The 20,647-nt window shown below is 59.3% G+C and overlaps 1 protein-coding gene across 1 annotated transcript in view; it reads right to left on the bottom strand.

The window, feature by feature from the left end:
• AGO2 (argonaute RISC catalytic component 2) overlaps positions 1 to 20,647 on the bottom strand; it is a 93,156-nt gene that overhangs the window by 20,865 nt on the left and 51,644 nt on the right. Inside the window, 12 exon segments of the mRNA XM_032467879.1 lie at positions 1,407 to 1,497; positions 4,875 to 5,034; positions 6,205 to 6,389; positions 7,792 to 7,805; positions 7,807 to 7,926; positions 10,489 to 10,611; positions 10,772 to 10,891; positions 11,695 to 11,842; positions 12,973 to 13,060; positions 13,791 to 13,925; positions 14,612 to 14,748; positions 16,302 to 16,483. Coding sequence (XP_032323770.1) covers positions 1,407 to 1,497; positions 4,875 to 5,034; positions 6,205 to 6,389; positions 7,792 to 7,805; positions 7,807 to 7,926; positions 10,489 to 10,611; positions 10,772 to 10,891; positions 11,695 to 11,842; positions 12,973 to 13,060; positions 13,791 to 13,925; positions 14,612 to 14,748; positions 16,302 to 16,483 — 1,503 coding nt within the window.

The raw sequence follows: 20,647 nt of genomic DNA, 5'->3' as shown, positions 1-20,647 counted from the left end.
TCAAGGGTCAACTTGGATTTGGCATTTGGACTGCTAGGCCACGTAGGAGGAATTACACTACGCGACGCTGACCTGATGGGGGAGGCTTGGCCCCTGAATAACATCAGACACGCACCTAAGCCGGGGGCCCAGGGCTGCCCTCTTGGAAGCTTCAACCTGGGGACTGGCCTCCCTGCGCGGTGGTCAGGTGCATCTCGGGATGCAAAGCTCCCCAGAGAGAAGCACTAGGCTGCCCGGGAGTGTGTTTCGGGTTCCTTGCCTGAGACCCCGCAGGGACACGTGTGCCTGTGGCTGCTCTGAAGAGTCGCTATGACAGAGAGGCACCTGGGACCCAATGGACACGGCAGCCCCATCGCCTGCACGGCATGGGAAGAACACCCGCTTAGAAGCCAAGCCCGGGCCTCAGGCAGGTTCAGCCGGGTTTTCTGCTGTTTCTCTCACGCAGCTGAGCTCAGTCTTTCTGAACTTCCCCTTGTGTAAAACGAGGAAACCAACACTAACCTCGTAAGGCTGAGACAATACAGTTATGCACCTACATGGTGCCTGGCACGTAGCAGGTGCTCAGTTGGCAGGGAGTGAGGCAAGGGACAGATGAGCTTCCCAGGTGGCTCCAGACAAACGACAGCAACCTCGCTGTCGCTCTGCAGTCCCACAGGGGACGCACAGCCTCGTGCCTGGTGCCCTGGGCATCCCATCAGGGATGGCTCAGGGGACGCATGGAGGCCTCTGCCCCCGCTCTAAAGCCCACACTAGTCTGAGTTCACACGTCGGCCCTCTTGAACAAAAGGCTGTGGCTACATCTGTGCTGTCCCCTCCCAAGAACAGTCTGAGGCTCGGCTCAGCCCGCGAGGGAAGGGGACGGCGAGCCAGGTGCTCAGCACCGTGACTGTGAAACGACACCCACCCGGGTGAAACTCACCAAATGAGAGTCAGGGCAAGGTCTGCACTTAACTCTACACTGTCGACAGCTACTTCACGCTCAGCACTGACACACAAGCTGGAAAATGTTCCCGGCGAGGTGCAGCCTGCCTGCATGAAACCTGTCGCAGCATCTGGCCCAGTGGAACACGGAGCCGCCAGGTGCTCCCTGGGCTGCAGGTGAGGCCCTGCAGGACGAGAGCCACCTCATGGCAGGCCTGTCGTGCTGATGGACCTGGTCAGGGCTGGTGCATTTGGGCAGCGCTCACCCAAACAATCGTATAGCTTCTCAGGAAGGGTTCACGCCATCTGGAATATCCGGCTCAAAAACCTACTTTCCATGAGACTCCGATTTCGACAACTGCAGTTCAGTAAACCTGAGTGCTCTTTAGGGAGAAACTCTGGCCCCATGGCTGCGAAGGGACGCCAGGCCCAGACAGGGTAGGACGGCACCCACAGACGGCCCAGCAGGAGGCGCGGACACTCACGGCGGCGATGGAAGGCTTCTTCCCGTCCCCAGCGGGGGGGTGAGTGACATCCGCCCCCAGAAAGATGACTGGCTGCTGGAACACCGGAGGCCTGCGTGCGGAGAGAAGCAGGGCGTCAGAGGCCGAGTGCAGGGACACGGCCTGCACCTTCTAATCCTGGCACCATTACTTTCTGTGCTGAGAGCACTGCGGTTATGTCTTTAAAGTGTCCTCATCTTTTAACCATACATACAGAAAACCTCATGGGTAAAATGACGCACAGCCTGAGACCTGCTTCAGAATAACCCGGGGTCGGGGGTATAGGTGGAGTGTAGATGAAGCAAGACTGGTCACTCTGTTGGCCAAGGGGCTATCCTGGGCAGTGACCAGCGTTCAGCAGCATCCTTGTCCTCTATCCCCTAGATGCCAGTAGTACCCCTAAATCCTGACACCCCAGAATGTCTCCAGACACGGCCACACCATCTCTGGGGGGCAAAACCACCCAGCTGGGGAGCCTCTCTCCCAGTGGTCGTGTTTCTGAAGAGCCAGCTGGCAGCCGGGACTCAGGCTGCGCATCCTGGAGCCGCTGCCTCTGCCTCACTTTCCTCTCCTGAAAACCCGAGACAGTAACAGTGCTCACCCTCGGGGTGGTCACGGGGACTCAGCGTCCCATGCTTCCAGGGGGCCTGGCCCAGCACGCACACCAGGAGCCGCTAACTCAGTGCCACCGGCACCGCCTTCTTAGTCGGTAGCAAAGAGCGTGGGGTCACCAGCTGACGCCGCAGGAGACGGCTTCAGTGGGAGAGGGGTCCCAGCGGGACTCCCACTGGACAGTGCCTCACAGGGTATGATCAAGCCCCCACCAGCCCCTGACTCTCGCTGAGGAATGCCCGCCCCAGGGGAGCTGGTGCGAGGAAAAGGGGGGCGTGTCAAGCCTGCACAGCAAGTGCTGGTTCCCACAAAATGTGGACATCAGGGAGCTGTGGCTCTCCCTTCCAGAGCCCAGAACCTGGGGCCCCTGGACACCCTCACGTTGCCGCCAGCAGTAGCACCATGTGCACAGAGGGAGCTGGGCCTGGAGGAGACACAGCCCATGACTGTGTCCTACCAGCTGCACTCTTTGAACCCCGGTACCCCCTACCCTGCCCCACCCGGTCCCTACTCTCCCCTGAAGGCCAAGAAGTGCAGCAGCAGGAGGAGGCAGCCCAGGCCCCCAGCACATGCCCCCCAACCCCGCGGCTCTCACCTGCTGCCCGCCTACCCCACCGCCACTATCCCCAAACACCCCCACACACAGTTATGACGCACACCTTTCACCAGCACAGCCGCGTCTGCCTTTGGACTCCATGCTCCTCCCACAGCCCCTCGCTTCCCTCGCTTCCCTTGTGGCAAAGCTCCCGGAATTAGCTGAACCCATTTACTGCCTGCCAACCAGGGTTCGCACTGCCATGGCAATGAGACTCCTCTCTGCAAAGTCCCCAACAACCTGCACATGTCCCCCAGCCCAGGGCTGACCTCAGACCTCATCACATTTGGCTGTCTGCACCACGTGACAGCACGCACTGTGTCTGGGGTCCGGGACCCAGCTCGCACCTCCCAGCCCACCCCCAGGCTCCAGGGCCTGCTGGCTCTCACCAGGGCCAAAGACTCCCACAGCCCTCCCGTCTGCACCCTGCCCTGGGGGTTCTCACCAGCCTGGAGGCTTTACATGCCTCCTCCACATGAGGACCCCAAGCAAACGCCACCACACAGACCCCCGCTCCTGCCTGGGAGGCTGACGCTGCTGCCTAGATTCAGCTTCCTCACCCGGAACTCGGCCTCGTATCTGCCCTCTCACCCTTGATCCTCTTCTTCTGCTCAGACCAAACCCAATGTGTCCTCAAGCCCCAGAGCTCCATCTCCAAAACATCCGACATCTCTGGCACCCCCGGCCCACCCCCGCCACCTGCAGCTCTCCCGGGATGACGCAGGAGCGCCCGGTCCCCGCTACGTGCACAGCTGCAGCTGCCTTCGTGGCGAGGTCAGATGGAGCTCAGCCTCCACTCGTGAGCCTCCAACAGCTGCACCCCGGCCAGGGGGAGCACCCTCTGCCTCTCAGGCCCTCTTAGACCCACTCCCACACCGCCGGCAGGATCCTGCCCCAGGGCCCTTGCAAACCCTGTGCCTCCAGAGTGCTCCTCTCTCAGGGGTACCCCCAGCACCTGCAGTCTGCTTAGTGCCACCCTCCCCGTGAGGCCCTCACCCTTCTGAGCGCCTGTCCCTTTCGCTGTGTCACTCCTATGCCCCTGAGAAGTCACATGTCCTATATTTACAGACCCTCTTGCCTGGGTCCCTCCACTGGAGGGCTAGGACTCTGTCCCTGTGCTCACTGCTGTGGCCCGACTCCCAGCCCACAGCAGGCATTCAACACAGAATTTGCTCTGAATGAACGGTTCACCACTAGCCCCGGAGAGGCCTCTCTTCCTCCCACGAACTGCGTCGAACGACCCCTCATCGCAGAGCCAGGATCCAAGCGCAAGCCTGGCAGACTCCAAATTTGGGTTTTCCTGCTTCACCACCTGCTTCCTGACAAGTTCAGCAGAGTCTCTGCAGTTAACAGTGAGACTCAGCCCTCACAGCGTGGCCCTGACCAGCAGCACCAACGGCACCTGGCGACTTGCTCAGCCCACGAGCAGCTGGGCCTGATCCACATGTGCTGGTGAGAACCTCGGTGGTCCGCTCCAAAAGGCAGGTGGGGGACTCAGACACTCGCCCTCCTGTGCAGGCTCCAGAGCCCAGGGAGGGCTGGAGGGCTGGGCGTAGTGGGCGTCCATCAGCGCCTCTTTCCCCAGCCAGCGGAAGCAGCACCAGCGGCCTGTCGCCTCCCAGGTCCCACTTCTGCTCGAAGACAGATTCATTGAAGGGGGAGCCTGTCCAGCAACCTGACTGCCATCTCTAATGTCTCACTCTAGCAATGACGTTTCTCCAGCAATACCTCGGGGAGGACACCTGTTCTCCTGCCGGCCCCAGAGGCTGGGATCTCTGAGCTCAGCCCTGCCCGAGTGTCTGGGGCAGCGTGCCTGGCCAGAGGGCCGTGAGGACCCCACAGCTCCAGGGCATAGACTCAGCCACAGCCTGGGGCTCGACCCCGTCTGCTCGTCTGCGCAACGGTCAGCTTGGCTTGGCGAGTGGAGAGCGGTCATCCGGTCCACACAGAGCTGGCTCCCTGCTGCACCTTGCTCGCTGGCCACATGCCAGACCCTCAGCCTAGGATGGGGTAAGAAGTCCCTTCTGCTTGGGCCCCTGTGCTCTCTTGGGAACATGGCCAGGGCACTCTGGCCCACAGATGGCCGTGGGCCCCTAGACTGTGAGCAGCTGGGACCGGAATCTTATTTCCTTCATCTGTTGTGTCCAGGACAGAGGTGGACACGGGAGCCGACGCCGCCCCTGGGCCCTCCCCTGGGAACCACGTGCCAGCTGCCCAACCCGTGGCGGAGAGGCCGGCCTCACCTCCCCTGTGGCAGCAGGATGTTGTTCACGCCTCCCAGTTTGACGTTGATCTTCAAGCAGAGGTTGGACAGGGTCTGTGGCGTGGTCCTCTGCACATTCTTCATCTGCACACACTGCGTGGCCATCCCCAGCACTGTGTCTCCCACACGCTTGACCTCGGCTGTGGAGTGGAAGAGTTTGCTCAGACTGCTCCTGATGGCCCCCCCCACTGTCCCCTAGCCCCGCATGCAACCGAGCCTGTGGAAGGGGGGACCGGCGGGGAGGGAGGGCAGAGCCTGGGCTCCGCTCTGCCCCGCCCTGCCCACGCCTGTGCTGCCTGTGGGGCTGCCACCCTTGCTTGCTGGGGAGGCCGGGCGAGTGCAGCTCTCGCTCAGGCCTGCAGGGTGGTGCGGGCAGGGCTAGGCTGGAGCCCAGGGTTTGGCCCTCGGAACGCTGCCCTCCACTGAGGCGTTCAGGATGGCAAGCACATGCTCCAGGAGTTAAAAATATAACACTGGCATCCTTGGCAAATGCAAACCTGACATCAAAGAGCTGTGTGAGCCCACACCCCCTCTCCGGCTGGATTCTTTCATGAAGCAGCTGCTCAGGGCTCCCCGGGCAGGCCAGCAGAGACAGGTGCCTCCAGGAGAAGACGAGAGGGTGGGGCCACAAGGGCTCTTTCCCCTCCTGTGGACGTGCGGCTCGGAAGGCTGTCCGTGGAACCCGGCGGGCGGTACCAACCGCATCCCTCTCTCCCGCTGCCTCAGAGGCCCCACGCACTACAGCTTCTCATCCAGATGCCCCCGCCCCGGGAGCCTCTGCATGCCCACGGGGCTGCCAACAGATGCACACAGCACCCGCCTCCCTGTCCGGTCGTCACTGTCCACGGGGTCTCCCCCGAATGAGGACTGTCTCATCTATCTTTGTTTTCTCCAGGGCCCGGGACTTGATCACAGGAGTTTGGTAACTTTTAGCTGAGTGAATGTGCAACCGCCCTCCTGGCAGAAAGCACTCTGCTGAACTTTCAGAGAATTCTGATGCCGTCCAGCTCACGAGTGGAGGAGTCGGCCCCAGTGGCTGACTCCCCGAGGACGGCATCTGGCCGACGTCTGTGTTGGCGGATGGACGAGGGAATTGCTCAAGTGCTGAACTCTGTGCTGCCCCAGGTGCCGGCTGCCTCACAAGACCAACAAGGGCGGCCCTGGGCATGAGCAGCAGCAGCAATCAGAAACCTCCTGGCCTTTCCCAGCTCCCAAGTGGGCCAGAAACAGGCACCTCCTCAGTGCAGCAAAGACGCAAAGGGCTCCGGCTGCACCCATCACCCTGGGGCTGACGGCGTGGCCAGGCCTACCGTAGACGGGCGTCTTGCCAGGCAGGATGACCACCACCAGCTGCAGGCCGGCGTATGTGTTCTTCAGGTGCCGGAACATGGGCTCCACGCTATCGGCCCCCTGGGCGTATTTACAGAAGCACGGCTGGCCCTGGATGGGCATGCCCGCGTCCCTCGAGATCTTTCTGAGCTGCTCTGTGAAGGACCTGAAGGAGAATGTTCGTCACGGAAGTCCTGTGCGCACCAAGGGCTCAGACCAGGCAGGGGCCCAAGGAAGGGCAGTTTAACAGACCCAGATCATTTTCACTGAGATTGGAACCCCAGTTTAAGTCCTGGACCAGCCCATTTCAACACGTTAACTCATGGAAAAGGCCAGGCGTGCTCATCACAAGCACAGGTTACTGAAAAGCCAGGATGAAACAGGAGACACCTCAACCACCGTGACACTCTGGGGCGTGGGGACACGTGCTGGCCTTTCAAAGCCGGGCACGGACAGAGCAGCTGCAGCCCACGTGCTCTGTGGGTGCCAAGCATTGCCTGGGTGGAGGGAACTGTGAGCCGATTGTCCCCGGATTCACCCCCAGGGGCCTTGGATGACAATCACTGGAGAAAACAAAACAACCCACAGCCAGAGCAGCACTGGCAGCTGCAGCCGACAAGCCCGAGAAGTCACAGGTGGGGCCAGGGAGACAGAGCCACCACCTATTTTAAGCTTAGGAGTAAAAATATCGTTGTCTTTTACAATAAGGGTAAGGACACCCCGACCCAACCTAGTCAGCGCTCAACCGCCAGCCCGTCAGTGCAGGCGGAGGAACACGAGTCCACACCTGTGTTTGTGCCCGCAACGTGCGTTTACCTCGGGACCACCAAGCCCCAGGGACCATGAAGTGAGGGGCCACGATGGAGAACGGGGAGGAGGGGCACAGTGGTCAGGCGCCAAGCTACACAGCCCCCCGCCGCGCCTGCAGCTGAACAGCCCACCCTGCACACCGCCTCTCCAGGAACCTGGGAGGCACAGTTCTGCAGAACCACCCTGTCTTGAAACATCCACCTGCTGCCTTCCCGGGCTTCGCAGTTCCCCTCCTGTCCCCGCCCGAGACCTTCCCTTCCCTGTTAGTCTGTTTGGCTCAAGAACATGGAGGACAAAACAGTACGCTTCTGGTGCCACTTTCAAAGTGTCCGCCTCCTGGCCAGCATGGGCTGATACAGAAACACGAAGCTGAAGTGTTTTTAAAAAATAATTTTAGAGGGACGGGTACAGCTCAGTGATGCTCAGAGTGCGTGCTTAGCATACATGAGGTCCTGGGTTCAATCCCCAGCACCTCCATTAAAAAAATAATAACTCTAGTTCACTGAATGCAGTTTTCCCTTGTACCTCCACTCTGTACACTCATTCTTCATTTACTGTTTGTTCCTTATGCACCTGCACCCCCCTCCACTCACCGCAGCTGCAGCCTGAGAGCAAAGTGGCCCGGCGGCCCCGCCTCCCAGCCTGGTGCGCCCTGGGCAGAGCCCTCTGAGGGGGAAAGGCTGCCAACCCCGCCGTCAAAACTGAGCCCATAACCTGCCTCCGCCTCCACCCCCACCCCCGCCCGCCCGGGGCCTTACTTCAGGTGGACCTCCTGTGCACTGGCGCTGGGGGGCGAAGCATGCGATGGCCCACACCTTGATCTCGATGCCCGTGTGGAACTGCTTGTTCCTCATGTCCCAGACGCCCTGGACCGGTGTGGCAATCGCTTTGTTCTGCAAACAAAGTCAGAGTGAGAAGACAAAGGGAAACTTTCCACTGACCTTGGATTTTGTCACCATCCCTACTGCTGAGGGTCCCCCGACCAGATGGGGGCTCCTGAGGCTGAGAACTGAACCTCCGGGCAGCCCGCCTCTGAGCTGCCCGCCTTGCAGGCCATCGGCAGAGGTCCGGATGGATGGAAGGGTGGAGGACGGACAGAGGGATGGATGGGGTGAGGAGGTGGAGTGAGGAGGGTGGTGGGTAAGATGAGCAGGCAGGGCCCAGAGCCCCATCCAGCCTCACGGGCACCTGGAGGAGCAGAAGTGCTCTGTGATGCTCAGACAGCACTGCGTTTACTTCATCTCATTCACCACCGAGGCCGCCGGGAAGGGAGGGGAAGAGAAGTGCCCGGGGTGGTCAGGCCAGGCCAGCTAGGATGGAGCCTGCTGCCCTTGACCCTCCGTGGCCCCCTGCAGCTGTCTAAGCTGCTCCCACTGGGAGGAGAAACAGCGGGTGATGCATCCACCTAACTTTGTCACTCTCAGCCAGAAAGGACCAGGTCCCAACACTGTCACCTAAGGAACCTCTGAACTGCCTTCAAGTGATTCTGCAGCACAGGGACGGTCAGGAAGGGCCATGTGGAGGTGGTCACACTGGGCCGGTGGGTACCAGCAGAGGACAGGCTATGTCTGAGTCACTGCCACTCACTCTGCAGAAGTGGTTTTTCATGGAAGACACTGTTTGTCTTACTAAAGTGATAAAGCTCACTGTAAACATCAAACTTTAAAGAAACGAAAGTCCTTGTTCCCTGTATATTTTGTACCACCACCCTGCGCCTACCGGCCCCCTTCCGTAAGAGACAGCCACACCAATAGTCTACTGTTCCGGACTCAGCAAGCAGACATACACAGACACACAGCGTTTCATAGCAAAGGACCCTTGCTCCCCGTGTCTTTCGGCCTCAGCCCCACGGACATCTGCCTGGAGGGCTGCTGCAGAGCTGTCCTGGGCATGCACTGGGCGATGTGAGCAGTTCCTGCCCACCCGACCCCAGTCTCCAGACATCTGTCCCCCCACCCCTCCCCGGGGACATCCAGTGTTTTGCTCTAACAGCGGACAGCGGGCAGGGCAAGTGATGGAGAGGATTTGCTCCTATTGCTCCAGAAATCTGCAAATATTTGCTCCTTTAGCAGCATTAAAAGGTCTGAATCCTTACAACTCTAATATTTTTGCAAGGTTAGATTTACCAGGGCTATTTTGTTTTCCAGACCACTCCTGGCTTTAGTTCAAAGTAGAAGGACATTGGGTTTGCAATGCTGGTTTGACCACACAAGGGCCATGTGAGTCTCACTACTTCCGGGCACCTCCTCACTGACTTGGAAGGGGAGTCACAGGCCCTCCCTCCTAGGACGGCAGGGAGGGTACGAAGGGGCTGTGTCTGCAGGGTCTGGGCTCCCAGGTGCACAAGTGGGCTGAGAAGGAGCCAGGAGGACTTGTTCAGAAGGCCTCCTTCAGAGAACGAGGAGCAGTCGCCACGCCCACTGATGAGGCGAGACACCCGCGCAAAGGAGCGCCCCGTGGGGCAGAAGCAACTGGCTGCATGTCATACGCATTCCAAGGTCTCCATGAGACCTAAGAGAAAATATTAAGTAAAGAAAAAAATCAAGGCACACAGTGTAGTTAATACGCTGTTATCTGCACAAGAAGGGGTGAAAAGATACATGAATAATCCGAGGCAATTTTACAAAGGAGAACACCTTCCTGGAGAACAGCCCACACGGGGAAAAAAGAGATTTTTTTCCTATAATTCTTTGTAACTTCTGAACCTTGAAAGATTTAAAAAAAAGAACAGAACTTGTATTTTAAAATAAGGAAGGAAAAAACCCTACGAACAAAACAAAATTAAGCCTTGCTACAGGCTCCGGGGACCCGAGCGCCACTCCACCAGGTGGAAAGGTGCCAGGTTAGGAGGAACACGGGCTCCCGCCAGTCTCAGCGACGCCAAGGCCCCGGCCCTGCTTGCTGCCCAGGGGCACTGCGCTCTGCCCTGGGGTGGGGTGGTTTGCAGTGGGCGGGGGGGGGGGGGGGGGGGGACAAGAGCTTCTCATGCACTATGAAGGCTCAAGGGTCAGGATCCTTTGATGATAAGAGTCAGAGGTCAAATGGGCAAAAACAGACAGGCAGACAGACAGCCCTGTGCCCGGACTAACTGACACACTTACTACAAAATACCTCCCACACAAAAGTTAGATGACAGAAAAGCAGCATAAGCTTCTGGAAGACAATTTACCACCGGCAGAGTACCTAACACACAATCAATGATGTTTTTACAATTTCGATGGAATAATAAGTCTACCTTTTGAAAAGAAAAAGGATAATTCCAGAAACTTCGAAGGGGTCAAGGAAACCAGTCCCTCACGATGCCCCACAGCTGTTACAGGCTCACAAGGGTGCAGGAATTGCCTTGACCATGGTCTGCACCTGGGGGGTGGTCCCACCCCAAGCGGGGTCGATGCTGCTGCTCTCCCATCAGCGCTCAGACTCGCACCCCCACACTCCCAACAGCCCTCACCTACCCTGCCCCCGTAGAGGATGGAGGGCGGCTGGAGGACCCGCCCGGTCACATCTGTCATCTCGTCTTTGACCATGATTCCAAATTCACGAACATACGGGTCTGTATTAAAACTGGCACTTCTCATCTTGAAAAGGGAAGAAAGAAAAGGCACAGAGTCAGGGGCGGCCTCTGCTTCTTTCCAGAAGCCGCGTCTGTCCGAAGCATCAGAGGTACCTCGCCCTGGGACCGAGTGTTGGCCCCCCGAGGGTGTCCTGCCCAGGACTGGCCCAAGGACATGCGCTCACCAATTTGCTAATCTCCTCCTGCCGATCGGGGGCTGACCTGGCAGTCGCTCTGATCATGGTTGAGGTCTGATTGTCCGTCAGCTTTTTAATACATCTCTGTCCCGCCACGATATTACAGACCTACGAGAAAACGCAGGAACGGGGGCGTCAACACCAGCACCGGGGAGCAGGCTCAGGTCTGAGGCCGAGAGTGAGGGCTGGCACCCAGCTCTGTCTGTGACAAGTCTACTCCTCGTGGTAAACTGTGAGGCACAAAACAGACTCTGGTGGTGGCAGCCGATCCTGAAACCACTAGAAACCGCACACCTGCAGGGGGCCCTTTGGTCGACAGCAGAACCCCCCCAAAGGGAGCCCAGCATCACAGTCTCGAGCTGGGAGTGGAGCTGGTAAAAGCAGGCACAGCCTGAGACCGCCACCAGCGGGGTGGGCCCCCGTGTCCGCCGGGCGCGGAGCAGGTGTGAGGCTGATGGAGGGAAGCCCGCCTCCTGGACAGTCTGGTTTTGGGAAAAACCAAACCAAGGCCCTAGATGTTCGAGCAACTTGACAAATTCCAGGAATTTAAAACACTAACAGAAAAGAGTTAAAACTTGCATCTTAATTTCAGCATTTGACCTTTCCCCAGGTGAGAATTTTTCAAACCAGAAGTGAATCCTAGACAGAAAGTGAAGAAAGAAACAGTCTATTTTCTGAGCACATTTTACTCCGTGCCAGAGGCCTGCTGGGCACATTACACACTGTCTCCACCTTCACTGAATCCCATGAGTCACAAAACCCATCTTACTACGGCGGAAGCTGGGGCTGGACAACGCCCATTAGCCTGCCAGGGGTCTCATGGTGGCAGGAGTGACAAAGTTTGGACCCGGGGTCCGATTGGGGCCCTGCCCCCGGGGTCCCCCCAGCACACAGAGATGGGGGGCACTTGCCTCTAGGGGAAGGTAGGTGTGTTTCTGCTCCTGCCCGACTTGTAAACATGGGAGGTGGGGGTAGCGCAGGACCAGCTTGTGCCTGTCCTTGAAGTACTGGGCCACTGTGCACTCCACCGTCTGCCCGCTCTCCTGCTGCAGCGGGAACCTAGGGAACAGAGAGGCAGCTCAGGCCCTGGGGGACGCACGGTGGAGCCCCCCTGCCTGCTCAGCTCGCACAGGGCTGCTTCCTTAGGGCTGAAGAAGGTGCAGGGAGGCCAAGCATCTCCCAAGGGTCAAAATGAAATCATGCCCTCTGGGGCATGCCCCTAAACTTTTGTTTCACCTCTGGAGCCGGAACGAAAAATACCCACATGCTTACAATACACAAAAATCCCAAATGACACACACATCTAACGTACGCAAAAGGGATTCAGGACGAACAAAGACAGAACCAGACAGAAAGTCCTGTGTGCTTTCTAGCTGGCCTCTGACTAGGCTGACTCTGAATGTCGTTTGTGGGCTGAGAGCTCCCAGTGCTGCCCCACGGGACCTGAAACCTCCCAGGACAGAAGACCGGAAGGGACAAGCTGGCAGGAGAGACCCCCATGCAGAGTGGGGCCAAGGGCGCTGGGCATGGGTCAGGGGACATCTGCTGATCCCTCTGCTCTGCCCAGGCGGTCGGCCATCCCTGCAGGCTCTGGCCAGTGGAGGGAGGTCACAGGGCCAGAGTGTAGGCCCATCCTGCGCTCTTGCTGCACAGGGCCCTGGGCATCTTGGTGTAACCAGTGCCCAGAGGCACACCAGGCACTGCCATGGAATGACCATGTAATAAACTGAAGAGTCCTCAATGGACCCGGGAGGCCTCCAGGTGGGGCTCGGGGGCCACACACGCTAAGATGGCCCTGCGTCTGTGTGGCCAGGTCAGTTACTGCACGGATCACAGCCCTAAACTGTGAGGTGATGGAGCACAAAGAGCACAGGACAGAGGCCCTGGCATCAGCGGGGGTCGGGGCCACGCCTGCGAGTTGGGGCAGCGTCTACTGATGGCCACCCCCTTCCAGGACCACGCTCAGCAGTGAGGACTGGAAAACAAACCCGAAAGACCCTCCTCTTGCCTGTAAGACTCAAGAAGGAAAACTGATGGGGGCCCCCATCCCATCCCACCCAGGCAGAACCTCATTATTTTATATCGTGAAGTACAGGACCCACTAAGCCAAAGGTGTACTTCTGAAATTTGAGAGTGACATCTGGGCGACAGTGCAGACTGGGCGGATAAGGGTCTGAGGGGCCGTTTACGTTTGGTGGCTGGCAGGCCTCCGGGTCACGTTGCAGACACGGTACTTCCTCTTCATCTGCCCGCAGTGCGTTATCTCCACCTTGAGACCTGGCGACACAGAGCGGCTGGGCTTCAGCGCAAGCCCTGCCACCTGGCAACAGGGACTGGCGCCCACAGACCCCACAAGGGCGTTCTGGGGGCCCTCGGAGTGGGCCACGTCACCCACAGGGACGCCGGCCACCCGAGACGCCCAGACCAGCGGCAGGGCACTGTTCTCAAAGACGAGGGTGGCGGCATGGGCCAGCTGAGGGCACGGTGTCAGCACCACAGCTCTCTCCTTCCTTCAGGATTATTTTTAGCAATGAGTACTGCTGCCCATCTTGAGACGCCCCCAGAAAGGGACAGGTGCAGAGGGGCGGGGCTCTCGGGGAGAGCGGCGGGGCCCGCCCACCATCCAATGATGGGCAGACAGACCCCAGCCAGGCCAGTGAACCCTGGACTGCACTTCCTTGAGTAGAAACAAGGCTCGCTGGGTACAGACAGTGCCAAAGCTGTGACTGTCAGATGCCAGGGAATCAGATTCCAAAACGTCATGAGACGCTGACTGTGACCCTGCAGCCGCCCTCAGGCCTGAGCACCCATGCCTGGACGTTGCCGAGACCCCACACAGAAACCCACTTATTTAGAAATTGCTCCCACTCTGAAATGGGTTAACTGTCCCCGTGCTAATCCATCAGACAACAAACTTCTGCCGCCCCACCCCAGAAATGCTCAGGAGACCCGGAGAGGGGCGGGGCCACGAAGGGACCGCAACCCCACGTGCCAGGTGGCTAGTTACCTTTGATTTCTTTGGTAAACTTTACCCTTTGGGAATCTGTCAGAGGTTTTTGTTGTTCTTCAATACTTTTAAAATCCAAAACTTCACAAACAAACTCAATCACTGGTTGTGCCTTGTAAAACGCTGTTGCCGAGACTACAGGCAGGAAAAGAGACAAAAGCAGAAACATGACCAGCTGTGCCCGGCGCAGCCCCTTCCAGTGGACCCCACACCTCTGCTCCCGGCACCTGCAGAGCCTGGATGGAGCAGCGGGGGGTTCGAGTCGGTCACTGACTGCCCGATCCGACTCCGGTCAGAGGCAGTGGCAGACTCGAAAGGAAAAGTCACCCTCTGAGAGCAAAGCCTCACAGATCGTGACAACCCCCCAAGTCTTGGATGTCCCGGCACTTTGACTGCCTTCTTGAACAGGTCCCTCTGAAGTTTACCACCCCCGCGTGTGAGCCAGCACAGAGGGCAGCCAGGAGTCTCTCAAGAGAGGCGGGCCACCTGCAAGTCTGGAGACAAGGTGGGAAGTGACAGCGAGCCGGCCCCCAAAGGGCCCCCCTGTTCTCATGCCCACCAGACCGAGACTGAAGCTCCTGCAGCAGGGGGTCCGCTCACCAACTGGAGCCAGCCCCCGCGGACACCAGCTGAGCCCAGGTCCACCTCAGTGCCCTGAACCATGTCTCTGGAGTGGGCCCCACGGTGGCAATGATGGCCAAGCCTGAGGGTTACCGCCCTCACTGAAGGAGCAGTGAGGAGGGCTGGGCACCTGCAGCCCCCTCCCCCAGCTCTGACGGTCCCCAGCCCCACCGCAGCACGACTACCAGGGCTTCGCTTACCGTCAATATTCAGCATCATCTTCCAAAGAGAAGGCCGGACGGACTGATGGAAGCCAAACCACACCTCTCGGCCCCCTCCCAGCGGGTTGGAGCAGCCCTCGGACGCCGTGAAGAAGGAGCGGCCCACGGGGGTGTACCTGCAACGGGGGCCCGGGCTGGGAAGGCGGCCAGAGGCACCCGCCACGGCCGGCCCCACGCCCTGTCCACGGCTGGCTCTGCGGGGTGCCCAGCCTGGCCTCGACTCACGGGGACACGTGGAGAACAGGACACTTGGCGACCCGCTGAGTCTCGGTTTCCCACATGATCCAACCACCTAACGCCCCGCCCACAGCCCGCGACCTGCACACAGCACTTCACCTCTGTCTAGGACTGGGAAGGGGGGCGGGGTGCACACGACCGCAGTCAGGAAGAGCTGGCTGGACCAGCCTGAAGTGCCCGCTCAGCTCCTCTACGGAGAGGCTCCAGACACAGGGAGTAGGAGCTCAGACCTCAAACTGTGGGACAGCGAGGCCAAGGGGGGACAGACCCACGCCCTCCCAGGGGCCAGCTGCTGCCACAGCGCAGCAGTCGGTGCCTGCGGCATCTCCAAGGGTCTCCAAGGGAAGACCCTGTCACCTGCAAGCTGAGCCACCACACGACCCTCTTTGTCTCTCCCTTAGATGTGTTAATGTGTTAATCCTGCCTCTTTCTCTATTATTTTCCCCAAATGAAAGACTTTCCTCCTGACTGTAAAAGTCACATGGTAATTAATTCAAAGGAATTCAGAGAAAAAAAATCACAGTAATTCCTGCCACTCATCAAAAACCGTATTCGACATTCTGGCAACAACCCTTCTAGAGTGAGGTTATTTTGCACCCACCCACCTTCCTGCCGTCAACAGCTCCAAGTGGTGACAGATTAGATGCTGGGGGCCGGGGGGACCACTGTGAAACTGAGCACAGCCCCTCCAGGCGCCTCCTCTCACACTTCCTCTCTCCCCTCAGTCCTGAGAGCTCTGGTCGGTATGGGCAGCGCTCAGGATGGAGGTTTGTTTCAGTCTGAGGCATCCCTTCTTCCAATTACTCATTCAAATTGTTCCTGAGGCCCTACTGTGTGCTGCAGACGTGGAAGGAACAGGTGCCCCAGGTCACAAACAGAGGTATGGGTGTGGCTCGCACGTGCTGCCACACAGGAGTCAGTGCAGCCCTGTGTCTCCCACCGGTCAGTTATGAGTCATCAGAGTGCCCAGCTGCGCTCTGTCCCAGGTGTGGAGAGAAAGCAACCCCACAGAATAAGCCCACGTGCGAGGCAGGGGCAGGGGCGCTGCCCATAGTCCTGAAAAAGTTTCTCCACGTGCTGGACGCCAGGCCAGCCCAGAACCTGGAACAGGATTCTACTGTTATGGGTCCCCAGTGTGAGGGCGAAAGAGGAACAGGACCGAGCTCACAGTCGGGCAGAGTGAGGGACGACGCCCAGCCGTGCCAGAGACAGGGAGGCAGTGTCGCCGTGCTGGGCTGAGAGTTCCGGCAGCCTGCTCTTCTACGGCAGGCTTTCCCCAGGCTGACACTGTAGCGCTTCCATCACATGCATCCTCATGGCCATCACCACCCGACCCAGGAGGCAGCTCTTCCTCACACAGAGGAGACAAGTGCTCAGGTAACGCTGGCGTCAGAAGCAGAAGCTCCTGGACCAGCTCAGGGACGGTCCTCACCTCATGGACGGCAAATGCCTCATGACCACGTCCAGGGCCTGGATCGTCTCAAAGGGGACGCTGGGCAGCCGCCCCGAAAGTGCATCGTGTAAGGCCTGTAAGCTCACGCAGGACACCCACTTGATGGACACCTTGAAGATGCGGTCCTTCCCTTCTCCTGGCAACGTGACCTCCAGCTCCACCTGGGGGGGCGTCCAGAGCACACGGTTACTGACGCTTCCCTCCTGAGGAACTATCAGGGGGTCAGGGACATTCAGTCAGTCCTTTCTCCAGCACACACGAGCGCGCCCGCCCCAGGCCCCGCCCGCCCCCGCACGGTGACTGGGGCTGCACCGGGCAGTTCAGCTCTTCCCTCTGCGGTGCCCGGTGCTTACTCTTAAGCCGCACACGGGGCAGCCAGGAGAAGCAGCGGCGAGACCACGGCCCGAGGAGGCAACGTCAGGGCAACGGGGCTCCGCGCGGCTGCTTGCCTGGGTCCCGGAGCCCCTCTGAGGAGGGTGCCCAGGGAGAGGAAAGCGGGGGCAGGCATGAGTGGAGGCTGCTCCTGGGACAGGGGAGGGACGCCGGCAGATCGTTGGGGTCCTGGAGGGCCACTCTTTCTCCAGTGGAACTGAGAAAACTGCAGTGGGTCCAGTTTCACAGTAGGTGAATCGGGAACAAAAAGCCTTCTCAGAATAGACATGAGGTAAACAGCAAGATGCTAACGACTGCAGAGTATAGGGACGTGCCTCCTCCAGTCCCTTCACCCCTTCTGTCTGAGTAAACGAGTCCGTGCTAAAGCGTAAGCCTATGAGTCCCCGAAGGCAGGACGCGGGCGGCGGGGACAGCGTGTGTTGGCTCTTCCCCAGGCAGACGCGCCCCCTGCCCGCCCACTGACTGTCCACACCCACCGAGCACAGGGACGTGCCGCGGCACCGCCACCACCAGGGACAGGACGGCAGAGCAAGCAGCTTCGGCTCCGAGCACTTGAAATGCGGTTGGTGTGACTGCGGGACCAAACTTCTAGCTCCGTCCATTTTTAATAACCTTAAACACACAGAGCCACGTGTAGCTAGTGGCCAGTCCAGTACTGGACCACAGTCTACGGTGTGGCCTCCAGATTCCACCCTCGCAAAGAACATGAACCCATGTCCCTCCCCTCCAGCCAGGCCCTCATCTTCACTCAGCCCACCCCACCTCGCTCCGCGTGATGCCCAGACCCACCTTTCCCCAGTCACTTCACGCCACCACTTCAAACCCTCCAGGTAAGTCACCTGGTAACTGCAGACACACCCTGAACACGGCACACACAAACCTCCCTCAGGTGAGGACTGAAGCAGTTTTAATATTTGCTGATAATAATCCTCGTGTGTCTAGAACATCTATGGCCCACAGGTCACAGACCACATACATTTTATTCTCAAACACCCAGAAATGCTAGCAAGGAAGACTTACCACGTTTTATACATAAAAACACAGAAACCAGTCCAAGGCCACACAACCGCAAAAGGGCAGAGGTGGGGTTGGGAGCCAGCTGGCTGAGACCAAAGGTCCTTCCACTCACCACGCGATGACCAGGGGGCCGCAAGGTCCTCAGTAGCGGGCTGGGGGCTGTCACTTCGAGGGCAACACAGCAGAGGCCAGGCCACAGCCCCGCCCACCCTGGGCCTCTCAGAAGGAAGGGGCTCAACCCCGCTGCACTATCTGCCTGGAAGGCCGCCCCACTCAGGCGCCCAGCAAACTCCCGCCAGCTGCTGCATCCCTGCTCAAGCACCTGGCCAGCACCAGGCTTATTCATTCACTCCCCCTCCGCCCTCTCCCAGCAGCTTGTTCTCATTCCTGTCTATGCACCCTCTGCTCCCGGGGGCTCCTCCATCTTGCACTTGCCACACCTCATCCAAACATCACTGGAGCAGCAACCAGACTGTGCTGAAGCCTCCTGCATACCTGTGTCCAGGTAGACACATCCTTCCGCTCTGTGCACAGCCCCACACACCCAGCAGCACTCCGAGTACCATTATGCTGACAGCCCCGACCTGCAAAAGGCCCCAGGTCCATCCAAGGGAGGACAGAGCACTGAAAAAGGAACAGATTCTTCACGATGGATGGATTTCAAGTATCTAATACCCAGTAAAAGAAGCAAGCCACTGAAGGACAGTACTGTACAACTCCTCTCAGAGCAAATATATGAGAAGGGTGTACACACAGCTGATGAAACCAGCAAAGACCGAAGGGTCAGTTTAACCCAAGTCATCAGGATAGTGGTGGGAGTGGGGGGGGGGGGGTTCCTGTGTGAACTAGCAGAGACCTGGCTTCAACATCAACAGAGGGAGAAGACAGCCCCACCTGTTCAGACACAGTACGTCAAGGTCACAGCCAACAGGTGGACGGAAACCACCAACCTAATTTCCAAATCACACACGGACGTCCACAGCAGGCATCTGGAGCCCATCGCATGTGTCTCCACCCAGCAGGACGCGGCAGATCTAAAGGACAGTCCTGTGAGCTGGTGCTAATCAGATGCTTGTTAACTCTTCAGCCGGTTGGGGGGAGGGGGCCCGGAGGGGCGTGCCCTCGGTCAGCAGAGGGTGCTTACGTTTTTAAAGTTTCTGGACCAGCCTCCTCTTAGCCTCAGTGAAGGGAACAGAACCAACTCCAGGCCTGACAACATTCCCTGCCAGCCACCACGTCTCAAGAGGCCGACGGTTACACGCACCTCATATGTGAGGGACACTAGAGATTTCAACAGAAATGTCACCCCTGGGACAAGGCAGCCTGGGTGTCAGCTGCGGCAGGAGCCTGAGCAAAGTCCTCACACCGTCGGGGCTGCTGGCCAGTGGAGCCGCTCCACACACCAAGATCCTCGGACCTCTGAACAGCCTGGAGCACTGCCTCCCAACAGCGCCGTGTCCGAGGGCGCTGACCGGAGGTGCACAGGGTGTGGGGGCTCCCAGCTCCATCACTGCGATGGTCTGACCGTGGGCAGGGGCGTCCACCGGGCTCCCTGTCTGTACAGGTGGGACAGGAGGGCAGCCCACCCGCCTCACAGACACTCGTGCCACCGAGGACGCCAGCATCCACAGGAGCTGGGACATGGGGACCCTGTGACTGCCACTCTCCCAACATGCACAACCCGAAGACCTGCGGCCGGCACTGCCCAGGGCCTGGAGGACCGCGAGCTGGCTGCAGAGCTCAGTAGCTCCACAGTCCAAAGCCACACTCACCTCTATGTCTGAACACCACCAGGGTGACAGACTAGAATCCGGTGCCACCACACAGCAAAAAACAAAGAAAAGGAAACCGCCAAGAGCGCGAAGGCGCGCCCGCGGCCAGGGCCGCTCTCAGTAAGAGTTAGTGTCCAGACCGTGTGGCCCGTACACCGGCTGCCATCCGTCCCCAGGACGTGGGGCCGCCGGACTCGCCGTGGGCTCGGTCCCGGGCCTGCAGGAGCCCGTGCCTGGGGCCACAGGCCTTGTTCCCATGTGCAGGGAGCTGAGACCCCAGGTCGGTGACTGCACAGCAACAAACCCCTCCGACAAGCAAACTGTCGCCAGGTGACAACACGCTGGGAGTCCCACCACCCTCGCAGGGGACAAAGCCGATGCCCGAAGGGGCTGCTCTGTGAGGGAAGCACCTCCCACCCACCTGCTGCGTTCAAAGCACCCTGGCTTCAATGGAGGGCCCCTCAGCCCCGGAAGGCGGCAGAACAGCCCCAAAGGAGAGCCGGCGAGGCAGAGAAGGCCCTCCCGGGTGCCTCCCCAAGGAGGGGCCCCAGGGATGGCTCCCGGCCCCGCCTCCTGCCTGTCCTCAAATCTCCTGCCCCTCCAAGTGCAGGAGCCTCAGCGCCCTGCTCAGACTCTCCAACCTGTCACCGCAGGTCAGCTGGGTACTTGTGGCCTGGCTCGTGCAGCCCAGGACACAGGGCGAGCAGGAGGGGGCGTGTGGTGGGCTCTGTGAATGAACGAGAGCCTTCCCTGCAGGGTCTGCTGCCAATTCATTCGAGTGTGCACCTGCCCCACTGTGCTGTGTCCTTCCCGGAATAAATGCAGAGGCTGTAGCCCCAGGATGCTGCAGGCCCCTGGGGGAGGCCCGGGCTGCAGCCAGCATTGGGAACAACACACATTCCCATCGTGCAAATCATGTCATGTTCCTGCTGAAGAGGACATCCCGAACTGTGAGGAGCCTGAACAACCTTCCCAGTCTCCTGTTCTGAGAAGTGAGGGGCTGACCTGGGGCACAGGGCCTTTCAATCACAGTAAGGTGCGTGTCTCTTTCCACAGAGGGGCTGGAAGCAGGGAGGGCGGACGAGGGTGTCAGCAGGAGAGATCAGGAGCAGATCACAAGAGCTGCCTCCCTGCAGCCAGGGC

Source organism: Camelus ferus, chromosome 25 (genome assembly GCF_009834535.1).
Source record: "Camelus ferus isolate YT-003-E chromosome 25, BCGSAC_Cfer_1.0, whole genome shotgun sequence".
In the NCBI taxonomy this organism is placed as follows: Eukaryota; Metazoa; Chordata; class Mammalia; order Artiodactyla; family Camelidae; genus Camelus; species Camelus ferus.
The sequence above is the reverse complement of the archived record's forward strand: the minus strand, read 5'-3'. Positions and strand labels throughout refer to the sequence as shown.